Consider the following 20,448-nt stretch of genomic DNA (forward strand, 5'->3'; position numbering starts at 1 on the left):
AGCAAAACTCATCATAGTGGTCCTAAGTGAAATTCAGCTCACTGTTCAGAAGGAGTGTCTGTTCCCAGATTCCCACTCTCAACTGTGGTAAACAGCAAGCAAATAGGTGCACTCATCTCACTCAATGAACAAAAAGCCTCCCAAGCTACATTATGGTAAAACTCAACAGCCAACACTTTAAATTTTTTTATTTTATTTAAATTAAAATTTTTAAAATTAATTAAATTAACATATATTATTAGTTTCAAAGAGAGAATTCAGTGATTCATCAGTTACATATCACACCCAGTACTTATTACATCATGTGCCCTCCTTAATGTCTATCACCCAATTACCCCATCCCCTAATCCACCTCCCTTCCAGCAACCTGAATTTTGTTTCCTACAGTTAAAGTCTCTGCTATCTTGTCTCCCTCTCTGATTTTGTCTTATATCTCGCTCCCTCCCACTATGATCCTGTTTTGTTTCTTAAATTCCACATATGAGTGAAATCATATGATAATCATCTCTCTCTGACTTATTTCACTTAGCATAATATCCTCTAATACCATCAAGCATTGTAAATGGTAACACTTCATTTTTTGATGGCTAAGTAATATTCCATTATATAAATACATATATATATTCCATTATGTGTGTATGAATATATATATAGGAAAGGGAAATATATAAATATAAATATAAACATAAATATAAATAAATAAATATATATATATATATATATATATATATATATATATATATATATTCACACACTACATTGTCTTCATCCATTCATCTGTCAATAGACATCTGGGCCTTTTCCATAGTTTAGCTATTGTGGACATGCTGCTATAAACATTTGGGCGCAGGTACTCCTTCAGATCACTAAGTTTGTATCCTTTGGGTAAATAGCTAGTAGTCCAATTGCTGGGTCATAGAGTAGCCCTACATTTAACTTTTTGAGGAACCTCAATACTTTTTCCCAGAGTGGCTACAGCAGCTTACATTCCCACCAGCAGTGTAAGAAGATTCCCCTTTCTCAGAATCCTCACCAACATTTCTTGTTTCTTGACCTGTTAATTTTAGCCATTCTGACTGGTTCAAGGTGGTATTTCATTGTTACTTTGATCTGTATTTCCCTGATGCCAAGTGATGTTGAACATTTTTTCATGTGCTTGTTGGCTGTGTGTAGGTCTTCTTTGGTGAAACGTCTGTTCGTGTCTTCTGCCCATTTCTTGACTGGATTATTTGCCTTTTTGATGTTGAGTTTGATAAGTCCTTTATAGTTTTTGGATACTTGCCCTTTATCTGATGAGAGATTTACAAATATTGTCTCCCATTCTGTAGGTTGTCTTTTGGGTTTGTCAACTGTTTTCTTTGCTGTGCAAAAGCTTTTTATCTTGATGAAGTCCAAATGGTTCCTTTTTACTTTTGGTTCTCTTGTCTTTGGATACACATCCAGCAAGAAGTTGCTGTGGCCAAGGTCCAAGAGGTTGCTGCCTGTGTCCTCTCTAGGATTTTGATGGTTTCCTGTTTCACATTTAGGTCTTTATCCATTTTGAGTTTATCTCTTTGTATGGTTTAAGAAAGCTGTCCAGTTTCATTCTTCTACATAATGCGGTCCAATTTTCCCAACACTATTTGTGAAGAAACAGTCTTTTCTCCATTGGATATTATCTCCTACTTTGTCGAAGAGGAGTTGACCACAGTGTTGAGGGTCCATTTCTGGGTTCTCTATTCTGTTCCATTAATCTATGTGCCTGTTTTTATGCCAGTACCATATGGTCTTGATGATTAAAGCTTTGTAATATAGCTTGGGGTCTGGAATTGTGATGCCACCAACTTTGGTTTTCTTTTTCAGTGTTCCTCTGGCTATTTTTCTTTTCTGGCTCCATACAAATTTTACTATTGGTTAGTATCTGGATCAGAATTTTGGCATCCATGTTTATCAGGGATACTTGTCTGTAATTTTCCTTTTTGGTGGAGTCTTTGTCTGGTTTGGGGATCAATGTAATGCTGGCATCATAGAATGAGTTTGGAAGTGTTCCTTCCATTTCTATTTTTTGAAACAGCTTCAGAAGAATAGGTATTAATTCTTCTTTAAATAGTTTGTAGAATTCACCTGGGAAGCCATCTGGTCCTGAACTCTTGTTTGTTGGGAGACTTTTGATGACTACTTCCATTTTTTTGCTGGTTGTGGGTCTGTTAGGTTTTCTATTTCTTCCTGTTTCAGTTTTGATAGTTTAGATGTTTCTAGGAGTGCATCCAGTTCTTCCAGATTGCCCAATTTTTTTGGCATATAGTTAGTTGTCCATAATATGTTCTCATAAAGTTTGTATTTCTTCCATGCTGGTTGTGATTGCCTCTCTTTCAATCATGATTTCATTCATTTGGATCCTTTCTCTTTTTTTTGATAAGTCTGGCTATGGGCTTATTGATCTTATTAATTATTTCATAGAACCAACTCCTAGTTTCACTGATCTGTTCTACTCTTTTTTTGGTTTCCATTTCATTGATTCCTGCTCTAATCTTTATTATATCTCTTTTCCTGCTCGATTTAGGTTTTATTTGCTATTTTCTCCAGCACCTACAGATGTAAGGTTAGGTTGTGAATTTCAGACTTTTCTTGTTTCTTGAGAAAGGTTTATATTGCTATATATTACTCTCCTAGGACTGCCTTTGCTGCATCCTAAAGGTTCTGAATCTTTTTTTTTTTTCATTTTCATTTGCTTCCATGAATTTTTTAAATTCTTCTTTAATTTCATGGTTGACCCATTCATTCTTTAGTAGGATGTTCTTTAATCTCCATGTATTTTTGTTCCTTCCAAATCTTCTCCTGTGATGAAGTTCAAGTTTTAAAGAATTGTGGTCTAAGAATATACAGGGAATGATTCCAATCTTTTGGTACCAACTGAGACTTGATTTATGACCTAGTAAGTGATCTATTCTGGACAATGTTCCATGTTCACTGTAGAAGAATGTGCATTCTGTTGCTTTAGGGTGAAATGCTCTAAATATATCTGGGAAGTCCATCTTGTCCAGAGTGTCAAAATACTTGTTTCCTTTCAATAATCAACTTGTACCACATCCTGATTCTTGACTTTCCTCTCTCAGACTGCATGTTAGCAGGTGTACACTGAAGGGTGTAATTTAAATTTTCATTAAGCAGTTCAAATATTTTGATGTTCTCCTTCAACAAAACTTATATTAAATGAGTAATAATTATTCATTACTTGGGGCACCTGGGTGGTATGGTTGGTTGATATCTGACTCTTGGTTTTAGTTCAAGTCCTGATATCAGAGTCAAGGAATTGAGTCCTGCATCAGGCTACACACTCAGCACGGAGACTGCTTGGGATTCTCTCTCTCTCTCTCTCTCTCTCTGACCACCTCTCTCTCAAACAAATAAATATTTAAATAATAATAATCATAATAACAATAATAATAATTCACTACTTATACTTATGTCATTAGAACACAATTCAAGCAAAGAAGGGTTTATTACCTTCAGTTTAGGAGTTTCATCAGAGAGAAACATATTTTCTGTCTTAGTTTCTGATAGATGTTTCTTTGCTTCCCTGATCTATAAAACATATGAAAAAGGAATCAGAATTTAAAAATAGCATAGAGCTAGACAACCTATCTTCTAATGTGTGACTCCTTTCACAAAAAAAGAGGAAGTGCTCTACATCTGTGATGATTATCTTGAATTGATACTGTTTCTGGATCACATGGAATAGGTCAGTAGAATGAACTACCAGAGGTGGAAGTAACTGAGATGAAATCACAAAAAATATTTGAAAGAATGTCTATACCTTCTGCTCCCAAATGGATATTTCTTCAGCAAGTTCTCTGCTTTCTTTCTCAAACCAATTTATCTTCTCAGTTATTTGCTGTAAATTAACTAAAAGGAGAGGAAACAATTTCTAAGATTATTAGCAAAACCAGTGACATCGAATAATTCCAGTGTATTAGCAGCGGAGACCCAGTATCTGACACTTCGGTGTAACTAACTTTTCAGCATTCCCATTGTGGCTGAAGAAAGCAAGTTTTCGCAGCATTTGAAACCTAGATGACCTTATTTCAGTGAGATCCCTACTTAAAATATTTTCAAAGATAAAGAACTGCAATAAAACATCTTCTAATTTTTCTCCCATCTGTAAACACCATTCTTGGAAAATTTAATCACTTTAAATGCTTATGTCATCACCAGAGATGTAAGAGAAAAATCAAGCATCCTATCAACTTACATTTCTCTCCTCCAATGATTAAGGTACATAAATAATTCCTTGCAAACAACCTAAAAAGAACAAAACCATCTTTGACTCCTGGTTTGTGTCACATCCACTTCCAGGTGCTACTTGGAATTCCACACAAGGAAAGCTCAAAATGTCAATTGACTGACTACTCAAAGGCCTTCAATGACTTCCTGCTGTTCACAGACTTTTATGAACCCTAGGCTGGGGGCTCTGGAGGACAAGGTCTTTGGAATCAAACATGTCACCACATTACACACAATCCCTGGAGGGCATGGATAACTCACAGTCCCCAGAAGCCAAGCTTTTTTCATCCCAACATGAGAATGTTACCCTCCACCCTTACGGGAAAACAACACTCATGAAGTATCCTATCACAGGTGGATTACACATGTAAGCTCTAGAACTACACAGACTCCTGTAACAGGCATTTAATTCTCTTAGCCAACCACAAAGTACAAACTTCTCTTCTACTGCCTCAGTGTGAGAGCTCTCATGCCCTGAGATCTCTCTTCTCACCACCACTACTGTGGTACTCAAAGTGAGAAACACCAGCACTCAAGGCTTTGCTAAGTGCCAGTCACCACCATGGCTCTCAACAGACAGCATCATGGAATCACTACAATCCATGAAGCCCTGAAATAATACATTACCCCCATTTGCACATGCTCATTTCCACTCATTTGTTCCCCTGGAAGGAAAGGCTCCCTCCACTGCAGACTCAAACCATGGTTTAAACCTCTCTTGTGACATACACTGCCTGGCAATATCTGGCTTCTTGTCTAAGTTTAGCCTTTTTGATAGGCTCAAAAGAGTGTTTTCTAACCTTCACATTTCACCAAGAGCCAAGTCAGGCTTCTATTATCACTTGCCTCCTAAACATCTCTATGAAAAATTACACTCTTTCTCTTCTCCCTACTCCCATAAAATGTTCCTCCTCCTCACCTCTTAAGAGATGGCAACTCCCTCCACATTGTCACTTAGATCCCAAATGGGGAACAGGAAGATTTTCAAGAGTTAACAAGTCAATTACACATCAGAAGTCACCATATTTATCCCTAGTTGAATTATACCCACATCAAACAGCAGTACTGAGAAAATATTACAAAGAAAACTAAAGCCTAAAATCTTACCTTGATATTCTTGAGGCTCTACCTAAGAGAGGAAGAAACAAAATTAACTTTGATGTCAAAACATATTATTAGGAGGAAGGCCCAGCCCTGGAGAAGCGAGAACTTTAAAAATCCCTGCTGGAGTTTTCCCTGACAGAAAAGGGCTTAGCAGGGAAATCAGGCAGAACCGCTAGAGGGGCAGTGAAGCCCCCTCCAGCAAGAGTCCCAGAGTCACTATAAGAGGAGGAGCGCCCAGGGGGAGGGGGCAGGCAAAGCTCACTGCAAACCACAGTCTAATCTCGGTAAAGGGCCGGAGCACCACAGCCCTCCAGGGCATTTGGGAGAAGCCAGTCGGTTAGGCGAGCCAGCTCTGTACAGAGGTGGCTGTCCACTGTCTCCTTCGGGAGAGTTGGTCCCCGGGAGTGCGGGTCCAGCAGCCCAGGGCCCCGGATCCCTGGGCGCCCAAGTGAACAAAGCCGTCAATCCTGCATTTCCCCTGGGACAGGCGGAAGCAGGGAGGGCACAGGAAAGCGAGGACTCTCTGGTCACCAGACCCACCCACAAGCTGTGCAGATCAGTGCACCTCCACCTGCCCCCGGGAGCATCTAGCCCAGGGCGGACTGGGAGACTGCAGTTAGTTACTTGCAGGGAGATCAACTCCAGAGCTGGAAATCTGGCTACTGCCATTCTTATTCCTCTTTGTTTCACCGTGTGCCCAGGAGAGGCAGGGCCTCTAAGGAACAAAGGCCTTACAGGACAAGCAGCTCATACTGAGCCCAGCACCTGGCAAGGGGTGGGGCATCTTCACCCAGGCACAGACACCTGAGAATCAGCACAGCAGACCCCTCCCCCAGAGGAACTGCTGGAAGAACAAAGGAAGAGCAAGTTTCCTGACCAAGTGGCACTGGAAAGCTACAGGACTGAGAGAAAATAGTATATAGAGCTAGAGGGTCCTTTTTTTTTTTCTTTTTCTTGTTTCTGGTTTTCCATTAACACTCCATTTTATATCAGACTAAAATTTTCCATTATTTTTTCTCCTTTCCCATGTTAACTACAGTTTTTTACCAGCTCTTCATTTTTTGGCTGGGTACAGTAAACTTTATTGATGGTACATGACAAGGTAGAGTTCCCCAAGCCCCTCCCCTTCCTCAGGGTCTGGGATATAAATTGGAGGTCAGGAGATTCTCAGTGTGTTGGGGGATTAATTTGGGGCAGGGACTCCCCAGCAGCTGAGGGCCTCTCTCTTCCTCTTGTTCTTGCTGGGGCTGGTGGTTCAGGAGGCTCTTACTCCTTGGAGGCCATGTGGACCATGAAGTCCACCACCCAGTTGCTGTAGCCAAATTCATTGTCATACAAGGAAATGAGCTTGACAAAGTGGTCATTGAGGGCAATGCCAGCCCCGGCATCGAAGGTGGAAGAGTGGGTGTCACTGTTGAAGTCGCAAGAGACAACCTGGTCCTCAGTGTAGCCCAGGATGCCCTTGAGGAGGCCCTCCAATGCCTCCTTCACCACCTTCTTGATATCATCATATTTGGCAGCTTTCTCCAGGTGGCATGTCAGATCCACAACTGACATGTTGGGGATGGGGACATGGAAGGCCATGCCAGTGAGCTTTCCATTCAGCTCAGGGATGACCTTGCCCACAGCCTTGGTGGCACCAGTGGAAGCAGGGATGATGTTCTGAGTATCCCCTCGGCTGTCATACCACAGCTTCCCAGAGGGGCTGTCCATGGTCTTCTGGGTGGCAGTGATGGCATGGACAGTGGTCAAGAGGCCCTCCATGATGCCGAAGTGGTCATGAATGACTTTGGCCAGAGGAGCCAAGCAGTTGGTGGTGCAGGAGGGATTGCTGACAATCTTGAGGGAGTTGTCATACTTCTTATGGTTCACGCCCATCACAAACATGGGGGCATCAGCAGAAGGAGCAGAGATGATGACTCTCTTGGCCTCACCCCTCAAGTGAGTCCGGCCTTCTCCATGGTGGTGACGACCCCAGTGGACTCCACAACATACTCAGCACCAGCATCACCCCATTTGATGTTGGCAGGATCTCACTCCTAGAAGAAGGAAATGGACTCCCCATTGATAACAAGTTTCCCATTTTCAGCCTTGACCATGCCATGGAATTTGCCGTGGGTAGAACCGGACTGGAACATGTGCACCATGTAGTTGAAGTCAATGAAGGGGTCATTGACGGCGACAATATCCACTTTGCCAGATTTAAAAGCAGCCCTGGTGACCAGGTGCCCAATACAGCCAAATCCGTTCACTCTAACCTTCACCATCGTGTCTCAGGGATGTGGCTGGCACTGTACCAGAAGACGCGGCTGTCTGTCGAATGCGGAGGAGCATACAGCCCAGCTCTTCATTTTTAAGTTTTTTCTTTTTTGACTTTCATATTTCTACAATTAAATGTCTTAGATATATTTTTCATTTCTGGATTCCCTTCGCATTCCTGGAAAGCCACAAACTACCAAAACTGGAACAGGAAGAAATAGAAAACCTGAACAGGCCAATAACCAGGGAGGAAATTGAAGCAGTCATCAAAAACCTCCCAAGACACAAGAGTCCAGGGCCAGATGGCTTCCCAGGAGAATTTTATCAAACGTTTAAAGAAGAAATCATACCTATTCTCCTAAAGCTGTTTGGAAAGATAGAAAGAGATGGAGTACTTCCAAATTCGTTCTATGAAGCCAGCATCACCTTAATTCCAAAGCCAGACAAAGACCCCGCCAAAAAGGAGAATTACAGACCAATATCCCTGATGAACATGGATGCAAAAATTCTCAACAAGATACTGGCCAATAGGATCCAACAGTACATTAAGAAAATTATTCACCATGACCAAGTAGGATTTATCCCTGGGACACAAGGCTGGTTCAACACCCGTAAAACAATCAATGTGATTCATCATATCAGCAAGAGAAAAACCAAGAACCATATGATCCTCTCATTGGATGCAGAGAAAGCATTTGACAAAATACAGCATCCATTCCTGATCAAAACTCTTCAGAGTGTAGGGATAGAGGGAACATTCCTCGACATCTTAAAAGCCATCTATGAAAAGCCCACAGCAAATATCATTCTCAATGGGGAAGCACTGGGAGCCTTTCCCCTAAGATCAGGAACAAGACAGGGATGTCCACTCTCACCACTGCTATTCAACATAGTACTGGAAGTCCTAGCCTCAGCAATCAGACAACAAAAAGACATTAAAGGCATTCAAATTGGCAAAGAAGAAGTCAAACTCTCCCTCTTCGCCGATGACATGATACTCTACATAGAAAACCCAAAAGTCTCCACCCCAAGATTGCTAGAACTCATACAGCAATTCGGTAGCGTGGCAGGATACAAAATCAATGTCCCTTCAACGTATTCAATTTAATTTTGGTAGATATATGAGATACAGATTTTTGTTTTTTGCTTTTTCTGCCTTGCTTTGTTTTACAAGAGTGGAAGTTAATACCTTCTAAAACAGGATGAACATACACCCAGAACCAAGTGGAATACTGTGTTAGTTCATTCTGTGAGATTACATTCTCTTTTCCTTCCCATTCTGCCCCCCTATTTATCTTGTTTATATTTTGGTGGTCAGTGTTGGGGCTGTCTAGAAGTATTGCTGGTTTATATAAATTTGGGATTGAGCATCTTCTAACATACAGAACAAAATACCCTTGGAACCAAAAGAATCACCCAGAAGGACCCCTCAGGTAGACTACATTCTCTCTCCACTACCACTTCCTCACGACTGCCATCTCCTCACCACACCTTTTTTTTCCCTTTTCCTCTTTTTTTCTTCTTTTTCTTTTTTCTTCTTCATGTGTTTTTAATTTTTGGCTTTTTCTACTTTGTATAAAAATTTGTTTTTCACTTCAGTGGTCCTTTTGATTTATTTTGTTCTGTACTTCTTTTTCTTTTATTTTCTGGTCTCTTTCCTCTTCAGAATCATCTAGGGTGTATTTTATTTATGTTGTGGTTGATATTTTTGACTCATCCCACTCATACAGCCACAATGCACTGGACAAAATAACTAGAAGGAAGAATTCACCACAAAAGAAAGAACCAGAAACAGTACTCTCAGCAACAGAGTTACAGAATTTGGATTTGAATATGATGTCAGGAATTCAATTCAGAAGTACAATTATAAAGCTACCAGTTGCTCTGTCAACAAAGCATAGAGGACTCTAGAGATTTCATTACTGCAGAATTGGGATCTAATCAGGCCAAAATTAAAAATAGATTAAATGAAATGCAATCCAAACTGGAAGTTCTAACTGCTAGGTTTAATGAGGTAGAAGAGAGAGTGAGTGACATATAAGAAGTTGATGGTAAGGAAGGAAGCTGAGGTAAAAAGGAAAACAATTAAGAGCCCATGAAGAAAGGCTTAGGGAAATAAATGATAGCTTCAGAAAGAAGAATATATTTCTGATTGGGATCCCAGAAGAGGCTGAGAGAGAGAGAGAGGACCACAAAGTGTATCTGAACAAATCATAGCTGAGAACTTCCCAAATATGGAGAAAGGAAACAGGCATTCAGATACAAGAGAAAGAGAGGACCCACCCACAAAAAATAAATAAAAACAATTCAACACCTCAACACTTAATAGTGAAACTTGCAAATTTCAAAGATAAAGATAAAATTCTTGCAGCACAAAACAGATTCTTAACTTATATGGTGAGAAATATCAGATTAACAGCAGACCTCCCCACAGAGACCTGGCAGGCCAGAAAGGGTTGGCATGATATATATAGGGTACTAAATGAGAACAATGTGCAGCCAAGAATACTTCATCCAGCAAGACTGTCATTCAGAATAGAAGAAAAGATAAAGAGCTTCCAGGATAGGCAGAAACTGAAAGAATATGTGACCACCAAAACGGCTCTGCAAGGAATATTAAGGGGGATGCTGTAAAAGAGGAAGCCCAAAGAAATAATTCACAAAAACTGACTGAATAGGTAATATGATGACACTAAATTCATATCTTTCTGTAGTTACTCTGAATATTAATGGGCTAAATTATCCCATCAAAAGATGCAGGGTACTGTACTGGATAAAAAAGCAAGATCCATCTATTTGCTGTCTACAAGAGACTCATTTTAGACCTAAGGACACCTCCAGCCTGAAAATTAAGGGGTGGAGAACCATTTACCATTCAAATGGTCCTCAAAAGAAAGCAGGGGTAGCAATCCTCATATCAGATGAATTAAAGTTTATCCCAAAGACTGTAGTAAGAGATGAAGAGGGACACTACAACATACTTAAAGGGTCTATCCAACAAGAGGACACAACAATCATGAATATTTATGCCCTCATGTGGGAGCTGCCAAGTGTAACAATCAATTAATAACCAAGGTAAAGACGTACTTAGATAATAATACACTAATAGGAGGAGACTTCAACATGGCACTTTCAGCAAGTGACATAACTTCTAAGCACAACATCATCATAGAAACAAGGGCCTTAAATCATACACTGGACCAAATGGATTTCACAGATATATACAGAACTTTCCATCTGAATGCATATTCTTCTCAAATGCACATGGAATTTTCTCCAGAATAAACCACATATTGGGTCACAAATCAGGTCTCAATCAATACCAAAAGATTGGGATTGCCTGCAATATTTTCAGACCACAATTCTTTGAAACTAGAACTCAATCACAAGAAGAAATTTGGAAGAAACTCAAACACATGGAGGTTAAACAGCATCGTACTAGGATGAATTGGTCAACCAGAAAATTAGAGAATAATTTAAAAGATTCATGGAAACTAACGAAAATGAAAATACAACTGTTCAAAATCTTTGGGATACAGCAAAAGCGGTCCTAAGAGGGAAACACATCGCAATACAAGCCTCCCTCAAAAATTGGAAAAAACTTAAATACACAAGCTAACCTCATACATAAAGGAACTGGAGAAAGAACAGCAAATAAAACCTACACCAAACAGAAGAAGAGAGATAATAAAGATTGGAGCAAGAACTCAATGACATAGACACCAGAAGAACTGTAGAACAAATCAACAAAACCAGGACTTGGTTCTTTGAAAGAATTAATAAGATAGATAAACCCCTCGCCAACCTTATTAAAAAGAAAAAAGATTCAAATTAATAAAATCATGAATGAAAGAGGAGAGATCACAACCAATAACAAGGAAATACAAACTATTTTAAAAACATATTATGAGCAGCCATATGCCAAGAAATTAGGCAATCTAGAAGTGGATGTATTTCTGGAAAACCACAAATTACCAAAACTGGAATAGGAAGGAAGAGAAAACCCGAACAGGCCAATAACCAGGGAGGAAATTGAAGCAGTCATCAAAAACCTCCCAAGACACAAATGTCCAGGGCCAGATGGCTTCCCAGGGGAATTCTATGAAATGTTTAAAGAAGAAATAATACCTATTCTAAAGATTTTCGAAGGATAGAAAGAGATGGAATACCCCAAACTCGTTCTATGAGGACAGCATGACCTTGATTCCAAAACCAAAGACCGCACCAAAAAGGACCAATATCTCTGATGAACATGGATGCAAAAATTCTCAACAAGATCCTAGCCAATAGGATCCAACAGTACATTAAGATTATTTACCATGACAAAGTGGGATTAATCCCCAGGATGCAAGAGTGCTTCAACACTCATAAAAAAAATCAAGGTGATAGATCATACCAAGAGAAAAAGACGAGAAAGATATGATCCTCTCAATATATACAGAAAAAGCATTTGACAAAATACATCATCCGTTCCTCATTAAAACTCTTCTAAGTGTAGGGATATAGGAAACATTCTTCAATATCTTAAAAGCCATTTATGAAAAGCCCACAGCAAATATCATTCTCAATGAGGAAACACTGGGAGCCTTTCCCCTAATATCAGGAACACGACAGGGATGTCCACTGTCACCACTGCTGTTCAACATAGTACTAGAAGTCCTAGCATCAGCAATCAGACAACAAAAAGAAAGAAAAGGTGCTCATATTGGCAAAGAAGAAGTCAAACTCTTCCTCTTCACAAATAACATGGTACTGTATATAAAAAACCCGAAAGAGAATGTGAACTGGTGCAGCCACTTTGGAAAACTGTGTGGAGGTTTGTCAAAGAGTTAGTAATGGATCTGCCCTACGACCCAGCAATTGCACTGCTGGGGATTTACCCCAAAGATACAGATGCAGTGAAATGCCGGGACACCTGCACCCGATATTTATAGCAGCAATGTCCACAATAGCCAAACTGTGGAAGGAGCCTTGGTGTTTATCAAAAGATGAACGGATAAAGAAGATGTGGCATATGTATACAATGGAATATTAATCAGCAATTAGAAATGACAAATGCCCACCATTTGCTTCGACATGGGTAGAACTGGAAGGTATTATGCTGAGTGAAGTTAGTCGATCAGAGAAGGACAAACATTATATGGTCTCATTCATTTGGGGAATAAAAAGTAGTGAAAGGGGGTAAAGGGGAAAGGAGAGAAAAAATGAGTGGGAAATATCAGAGAGGGCGACAGAACATGAGAGACTCCTAACTCTGGGAAATGAACAAGGGGTGGTGGAAAGGGAGGTGGGCAGGGGGTGGGGGTGACTGTGTGACAGGCACTGAGGGGGGCACTTGATGGGATGAGCACTGGATGTTATGCTATATGTTGGCAAATTGAACTCCAATTTTAAAAAAAAAAAAAAGATTCCACCCCAAGATTGCTAGAACTTATATGATTAGCAATGTGGCAGGATACAAAAACAATGCCCAGAAATCAGTGCCATTTCTATACACTAGCAATGAGACTTGGGAAAGAGAAAATAAGGAGTTAATCCCATTTACAATTGCACCCAAAAGCATAAGATACCTAGGAATAAACCTAACCAAAGAGGTAAAAGATCTATACCCTAAAAACTATGAACACTTCTGAAAGAAATTGAGGAAGACACAAAGAGATGGAAAAACATTCCATGCTCATGGACTGGAAGAATTAATATGGTGAAAATGTCCATGCTACCCAGGGCAATTTACACATTCAATGCAATCCCGATCAAAACACCAAGGACTTTCTTCAGAGAGTTGGAACAAATCATCTTAAGATTCGTGTGGAATCAGAAAAGACCCCAAATACCCAGGGGAATATTAAAAAAGAAAACCAGAGCCTAGAGCATCACAATGCCAGATTTCAAGCTGTATTACAAAGCTGTGATCATCATCAGTGTGGTGGTGGCACAAAAACAGACACATAGACCAATAGAAGAGAATAGCTAATCCAGAAGTGGACCCTCAGCTCTATGGTCAACTAATATTCAACACATCAGGAACGACCATCCACTGGAAAAAGGACAGTCCCTTCAATAAATAGTGCTGGGAAAATTGAACAACCACGTGCAGAAGAATGAAACTAGACCATTCTCTTACACCATACACAAAGATAAACTCAAAATGGTTGAAAGATCTAAATGTAAGACAAGAATCCATCAAATCCTAGAGGAGAACACGGGCACAGCAACTTTTTGTTCCAACTTTGGGACTTGGCCACAGCAACTTTTTGTAAGATACATCTATGAAGGCAAGGGAAACAAAAGCAAAAGTGAACTATTGGGACTTAATCAAGATAAAATATTTCTGCGCAGCAAAAGAAACAGTCAACAAAAATAAAAGATTACCTACAGAATGGGAGAAGATATTTGCAAATGACATATCAGATAAAGCTAGTATCCAAGATCTATAAAGAACTTATTAGACTCAACACCTAAGAAACAAAAAATCCAATCATGAAATGGGCAAAAGACATGAACAGAAATTTCACCAAAAAAGACATACACATGGCCAACAAGCACATGAATAAAAAATGTTCTGCATCACTTGTCATCATGGAAATACAAATTAAAACCACAATGAGATACTACCACACACCAGTGAGAATGGCGAAAATTAACAAGACAGAAAACAGCAAATGTTGGAGAGGATATGGAAAAGGAGAACCCACCTTCTTGGCAAGGAACCCTCTTGCACTGCTGATGGGAATGTGAACTGGTACAGTCACTCTGGAAAACAGTATGGATGTTTCTCAAGAAGTTAAAAATAGAGCTACCCTACGACCCAACAACTGCACTACTGGGTATTTACCCCAAAGATACTGATGTACTGAAATGCTGGGACACCTGCACCCCAAGGTTCATAGCAGCAATGTCCACAATAGCCAAACTGTGGAAGGAGCCATGATTCAACAGATGAATGGATAAAGATGATGTGAGATATGTAGGTATACATACATACATATATTTGCTTCCAGGTGGATGGAACTGGAGGGTATTATGCTGAGTGAAGTTAGTCAATCGGAGAAAGATAATCATCATAGGGTTTCACTCATACATGGAAAATAAGAAATAATGAAAGTGATTATAAGGGAAAGGAGGGAAAATGAAGGGAAAAAATTAGAGAAAAATTAGAGAGGGAGACAAAACATGAGAGACTCCTTACTCTGCGAAACAAACAAGGGGTAGTGGAAGGGGAAGCAGGAGGGTGATGGGGTGTCTGGGTGCTGGGCACTGAGGGAGGCACTTGATGGGATGAGCACCTGGTGTTATACTATATTGGCAAAATGAAATTCAATAAAATAAATAAATAAATAAATAAATAAATAATCCTGAAGGAAATAAAATGGAAGGAGGGAAGGAGGGAAGGAGGGAAGGAGGGAAGGAGGGAAGGAAGGAAGGAAGGAAGGAAGGAAGGAAGGGAGGAAGGAAAGAAGGAGCACAAAACCTTTGACAAAGATATGCCTTTTCCTTCTCTAGAAAGCTTTTCTGAATACTTACAAAATTGTCTCTGCTAAATTCATACACAGTTATAGCAAGTTAGGTGCTATAAATTTTTCTAGACTGCTACAAATGGAGGGTGATCAAAAAGAAATAAAACCCTTTGGATGAGAAAAAGAGTGGCACATGGCTAGAGATGAAACATAAGCAACAACAGAAAAGACAGCTATTGCTTCAAACAGGGTAACCCGTGCTCTCCATACTTGAGTCATCCTAATAAATCTAATAAATCTAATCACCCTAATCTAATCTAATAAATCATAGATCAATAAAATATACGCAAGACCACGTTTTCACACCATTAACGTATTTGCCCATTCAAAAGTTTTACCACCAGGGGGCACCTGGGTGGCTCAGTGGTTGAGCATCTGCCTTTGGCTCAGGTTGTGATCTGAGGGGTCCTGGGATCAAGTTTCACATCAGGCTCCCCACAGGGAGTTTGCTCCTCCCTCTGCCAATGTCTCTGCCTGTCTCTGTGTCTCTCATGAATAAATATATATAATCTTTAAAACACACACACACACACAAGTTTTACAGGATGATAAGTAGCTGATGCCAGCCCTCAAATGTTGGTGGGATATCAGCATGCTATCACCAAGTCAATCGTAATAATGTTGTTAGGGGGAAGTGCATCTGTAGAGGGCAAACAGAAAACCATGGTTATTCTTTTAACTTCACATGTTACTAGGAACCTCCGAGCTTCCCTGGTCCTTGTCACCTAGCCCCACAGGCGGGGGAAGTGAAAAGGTGGAAGGGCACACCAAATACGATCATCTTGTTTTTGAAGGGAAGATTTCTACATTGGCAGGGAAAGGAGGAAATTCACTTAGAAATAAATTCAAAAGTTTTATGTTCTTAGAGAGCTCTGCCCTCAAGTGAAACTGTCATCAGAGCCTAATGGGAAGTTTCCCAAAGACTAGCAAGATAGGTGAGGGGAAATACTCAACTCCAGTGCTCTCTCCTTCCTGTCTCACCTGGGAGTAAACTCAGCCTAGCCCCAGATAAGAAGAAAACCTCACACTAATGTCCTAAGTGGGTAACACACACATAAAGGAATACCAGTAGAATGGAAAAGAGAAATATTTGAAGCAATAATGGCTGAGGATTTTACAAAATTCATATAGTCACCAAATCACAGATCCAGGAAGTGCCAAAAATCAAAAGCACAATAAATAGCCACACAAACACACAAACAACAACAACAAAAAAAACAGATATGCCTAATATATAACATCCAGCTACAGATCATTAAAGACAAGAAAACAATTTTGGAAATCTAGAGCAGGTGGATGAAGAGAGAGAGGGGAGAAGTCACACCTTACCCAAGGGGAACAAGTGTAAGAACTATATCACACTTCTTTTCATAAACCACGCATCAAGAAGGATAAAATGTATAAAGTGTTAAAAGAAACATCAAACTAGAAACATCAAACTGGCCAGTGAAATGATCCCTCAAAACACACTACAAAGTAAGGAAAACTGTCAAGGATAATGATGGGCATCACTTCAATGATAAAAGAGTCAATTCTCCAAAAAGGCATAATAATTTCTAATGTGCACGCATTAATAACAGTGTCAAAATACATGAAGCAGAAACTGAAAGAATTGCTGATGGAAATAGATGAACCTATTATTACAGCTGGAGAATTCAAAATCCTCCATCAGTCACTGACAGATCAACAGATACAGAAATTCCATAAGGACACAGGTGAACTGAACAGCATCGTCAATCAACTGGATCCATTAATATCGGTAGAATACTTCATCCAACAACAGAAGAATATACATTCTTTTCAAGCTCACATGGAACATTCACTGAGACAGGCCATATTTGGGGCCCTAAGATACATCTGAACAACCAAAGAAATAGAAATCACAGGAAGTATGTTCTCGGATCACAAATGACTCCAACAGGACATTAAGAACAGAAGGACAGGTGCAAAATGACACAAAAAATGAAGATTAAGTAGGATATTTCTAAAGAATTCACGGGTTGTTAGAGGGGAGGTGGGTAAAAGGATGGGTGAAAGAAATGAAGGGGATTTAGAGTACACCTAATGTGATGAGCACAGAGTAATGTACAGAACTGCTGAATCACCATACCATGTCCACCTGAAACTAACATTACACTGTCAGTTATACTTGAACTTTACTTTGATTAAGATTTTATTTATTCATTTGAGGGGGGGAGTGCGCGTACAAGCAGGGGGAGTGGCAGGCAGAGGGAGATGGAGAAGCCCAATTCAGAGCTCCATTCTAGGACCTTAGGAATACGACCTGAGCCAAAGGCTGATGCTTAACTGACTGAGCCACCCAGGCATCCCTATACTTAAACGTAAAAAAAAAAAAGAACACATGGATCACAGAAGGCACTTCAACAGAACTTTTTAAATATTTCAATCTAAATAATAATGAAAAATGAACACATTAGAAGGAAATTTGTAGTAATGAATGCATATAAAAGGTTCAGTGACTATAACATTTTTCTGCTTACTTATGAATAAACGTATAGAAAGCACTTTAGTATACTTACAGCAAGGATGGTTCTCCAGAGGTAAATTAGAAATGCACAAATTCCCAAGAATTCAGTTACAACGGTAAGGGTCCACAGAATCTCAACACCATCAGAGCCAAGAGGGAAATGGCCAGGCAAAATACGGACAAACTGAAATAACATTTGAGATAATGAGGAATCTCAAAGACATTTACAACTTATCTGTCAGAAAGAATAAGCTTTATAAACCCTCAGCCAGCCTCCAGGAGGTAAGCATACCTCTCAAATGCCTCCTTATGGAGGAGAAGGAGCACAAATTGATTACAAAGGAGCAGGGGAAAATTGTTGGGAGTGATGAGTGTCTTTGCTTTCTTACTGTGGTGATGGGTTTCACTGCTGCTTACCTATGTCAAATATCAACTAACTGTAGTCTTTAAAAAGATTCTCTTACCATACATAAATTATATCACACTGACGCTGTGGGAAACTAGTAATAGGCAAATCTTAAGAGATTGTATTTTGCCTACAAACGCATTGCAAATTTTTTTCTATAGTGAACAGAACTTAAGAATTTATAAGGTAATTTCAAATAGACAAAATAAGTAAATGCAAACTTAAAGTAGATAAGAAGTCAGTGACTTCTACTGTACCTTCTTGAAGTGCATAGGTAAACTTCTTTGGAACATTTCCAAAACTATACCCAAAATTTATGGAAGAATGAAAACAAAAAGAAATGTACTAGAGATACAAATAGCAATGTTATATAGACAGATGTTGATAGATAAGGACATAAGTGAGAGAGACAGAAGGCTATTATAATAATTTGGGATTACTATTACAACAAAAATTATAATTATTGTGTAGTTTCTGAAAACATTGATATTTCCTTTCAATGCTCACTTTGCTTCTGAACCACAACTCAAAAGGTCAGATTTCTGAAGTACATGGTAATTTGCATCATCAGGTGATCTTCTATATTTTGATGATACCTGTGAGATTTTAAGTTACTTGAACATCTACCTCCAAATAGCCAATGAAGGTATTCATGTTCCTATTTCTTGGTGTGGTACTTAAATCAATCAATAGCAACTACGAAATTTAATTTCTAAAAGAATACAAACTTCCTGGATATGGTCACCAAAGAAAGAACACATCTCATTTGACAAAAACTAGAGTTAGAAGTATTTGAGAAGAAAAGACACTCACAATCCAATTCATCCTAATTCACACCAAGCTTGAATTTTGTGCAAACACACCTCTCTAGAAAGGAGCCTCTGAAATCTATAACATTTTCATTTTAGCCCTCAAACTGAGGTCATGAGAACATATGCTGGTGAGAAACACACTGTATCAGAATAGCCATGGTCTGAAAGACAGCAGGAGCTGTCAGCACAATGGTTGATCATGGGGATCTAATACACAAAACAGAGGGCACTGGTCATGAATAGAAAACACCCCCAGTCATAGGTACTCTTGTACCTCTGGCAGCTGTCTGGATGCTGATATCAGTAACTGACTCTTAATTAGATTACCTCCAATAGGGCCAATAACACTAGGCTCTCAGAGACCATGGCCATGAACAAGTGGAGGTGGGAAACACAAGATGAGTTCGTTTATGCAAGAGCTCAGAGATGAGGGGGAAGGGAGAACTGAACTGATCTATGAGATGCAGCCCAGGGAGATGGGAATAATTCCAATAATGCCTACCAAGGAATTTCCTCCTTTGAAGACTCAAAAGAAACAGAATAGAGTCTGTTTTGACTGTATGTATTCATGTGGGATGATTCTGCCTCAATACAAGGGTTGTTCCTGACTACTGGGACTTTCCAGATCCCTCTCTAAGAATCTGGTGGATGCCAATCTAAATAAGTCTACTTATTGCTATAGATGTTCCCTATCTGGCTCTTTCTCTATCCCCTGGGGATACAAGTTTTGCTTTTTAACGCTTTGCTTTTTAATGATAGAGTGATATATTCACACTGGGAACCAGTTATTTCTTCATATTTGGACACTCCTAAGGACATTTGGGACCTTTTTCCTCGGGTAAGTCAACACTCTGCACTTACTTGGCCGAATAAAGGATAATAACTTATTCACTTCCTGATCATGTCACTCCTAGTGATTTTCCTATGGCAAATGTCCCAGCAGAATGAGGCCAATTAGTGTCTGCTGGGTTTCTCAGGGCTCTCATTGACTTGGCAGGATACAGACTCCCTGGGGTCAGCTTCCCAGAACAGAAGGAAAGGGTTGAATGCAGAGTTATGAGAAGTCAACCACCCAGGAAGCACAGAGCACAAAGGACATTTCACTTTTTAACTCTAGTACCTACACCGATGCTTAAGATACCACGGTTCCCCAGGCTGCAAAAGTTCACAAATGTGAACAATATGCTGATAGGAACACAAACTACATATAAGATGGACCCAAAACTTAGAAGGCTTGAAGGAGGATCTTGACCAGGCTTCCAGGAGCAAGTCTAATACTCATAGCTCCTATAATTAGTTCCTGACTTATTTGTGTATTTTTTTATTTAATTCATTTACTTGAGAGAAAGTGAGTGACAGAGAAGGCATGAGTGTGGAGGAGGGACAGAAGGAGAGGGTAAAGCAGACTCCCCTCCCCCATATTAGGGAGCCTAATGTGGGGCTAGATCCCAGGACGCCCAGATCATGACCTGAGCAGAAGGCAGCTGCTTAACCAACTGAGCCACCCAGGTGTCCTGAGTTCCTGACATTTTTAAAGTCAATTTTAATGAGATATAATCTATATATCATACAAGCCCCCTATATAAGACATAATGGTCA

At 39.7% G+C, this 20,448-nt stretch overlaps 1 protein-coding gene and 1 pseudogene across 14 annotated transcripts in view; both read right to left on the bottom strand.

Annotated features, from left to right (window-relative positions):
* Window positions 1-20,448, bottom strand: part of LOC144319091 (transport and Golgi organization protein 1 homolog) — a 48,155-nt gene that overhangs the window by 7,066 nt on the left and 20,641 nt on the right. For 5 of the 14 annotated variants that reach the window (XM_077906842.1, XM_077906840.1, XM_077906841.1 and 2 more), the window contains 5 exons: window positions 18,295-18,351; window positions 17,684-17,815; window positions 5,371-5,392; window positions 3,797-3,885; window positions 3,487-3,564 (listed from right to left, as the gene is read on the bottom strand). In XM_077906842.1, coding sequence (XP_077762968.1) covers window positions 3,487-3,564; window positions 3,797-3,885; window positions 5,371-5,392; window positions 17,684-17,815; window positions 18,295-18,351 — 378 coding nt within the window. Of the gene's footprint in view, window positions 1-3,486; window positions 3,565-3,796; window positions 3,908-5,370; window positions 5,393-17,683; window positions 17,816-18,294; window positions 18,352-20,448 lie in introns of all 14 variants that reach the window. The other 9 variants (XM_077906837.1, XM_077906849.1, XM_077906846.1 and 6 more) reach the window with 5 other exon arrangements.
* Window positions 5,402-7,792, bottom strand: LOC144319095 (glyceraldehyde-3-phosphate dehydrogenase pseudogene; annotated as a pseudogene).

The sequence above is a fragment of the Canis aureus genome, chromosome 8 (genome assembly GCF_053574225.1).
Source record: "Canis aureus isolate CA01 chromosome 8, VMU_Caureus_v.1.0, whole genome shotgun sequence".
Taxonomy (NCBI): Eukaryota; Metazoa; Chordata; class Mammalia; order Carnivora; family Canidae; genus Canis; species Canis aureus.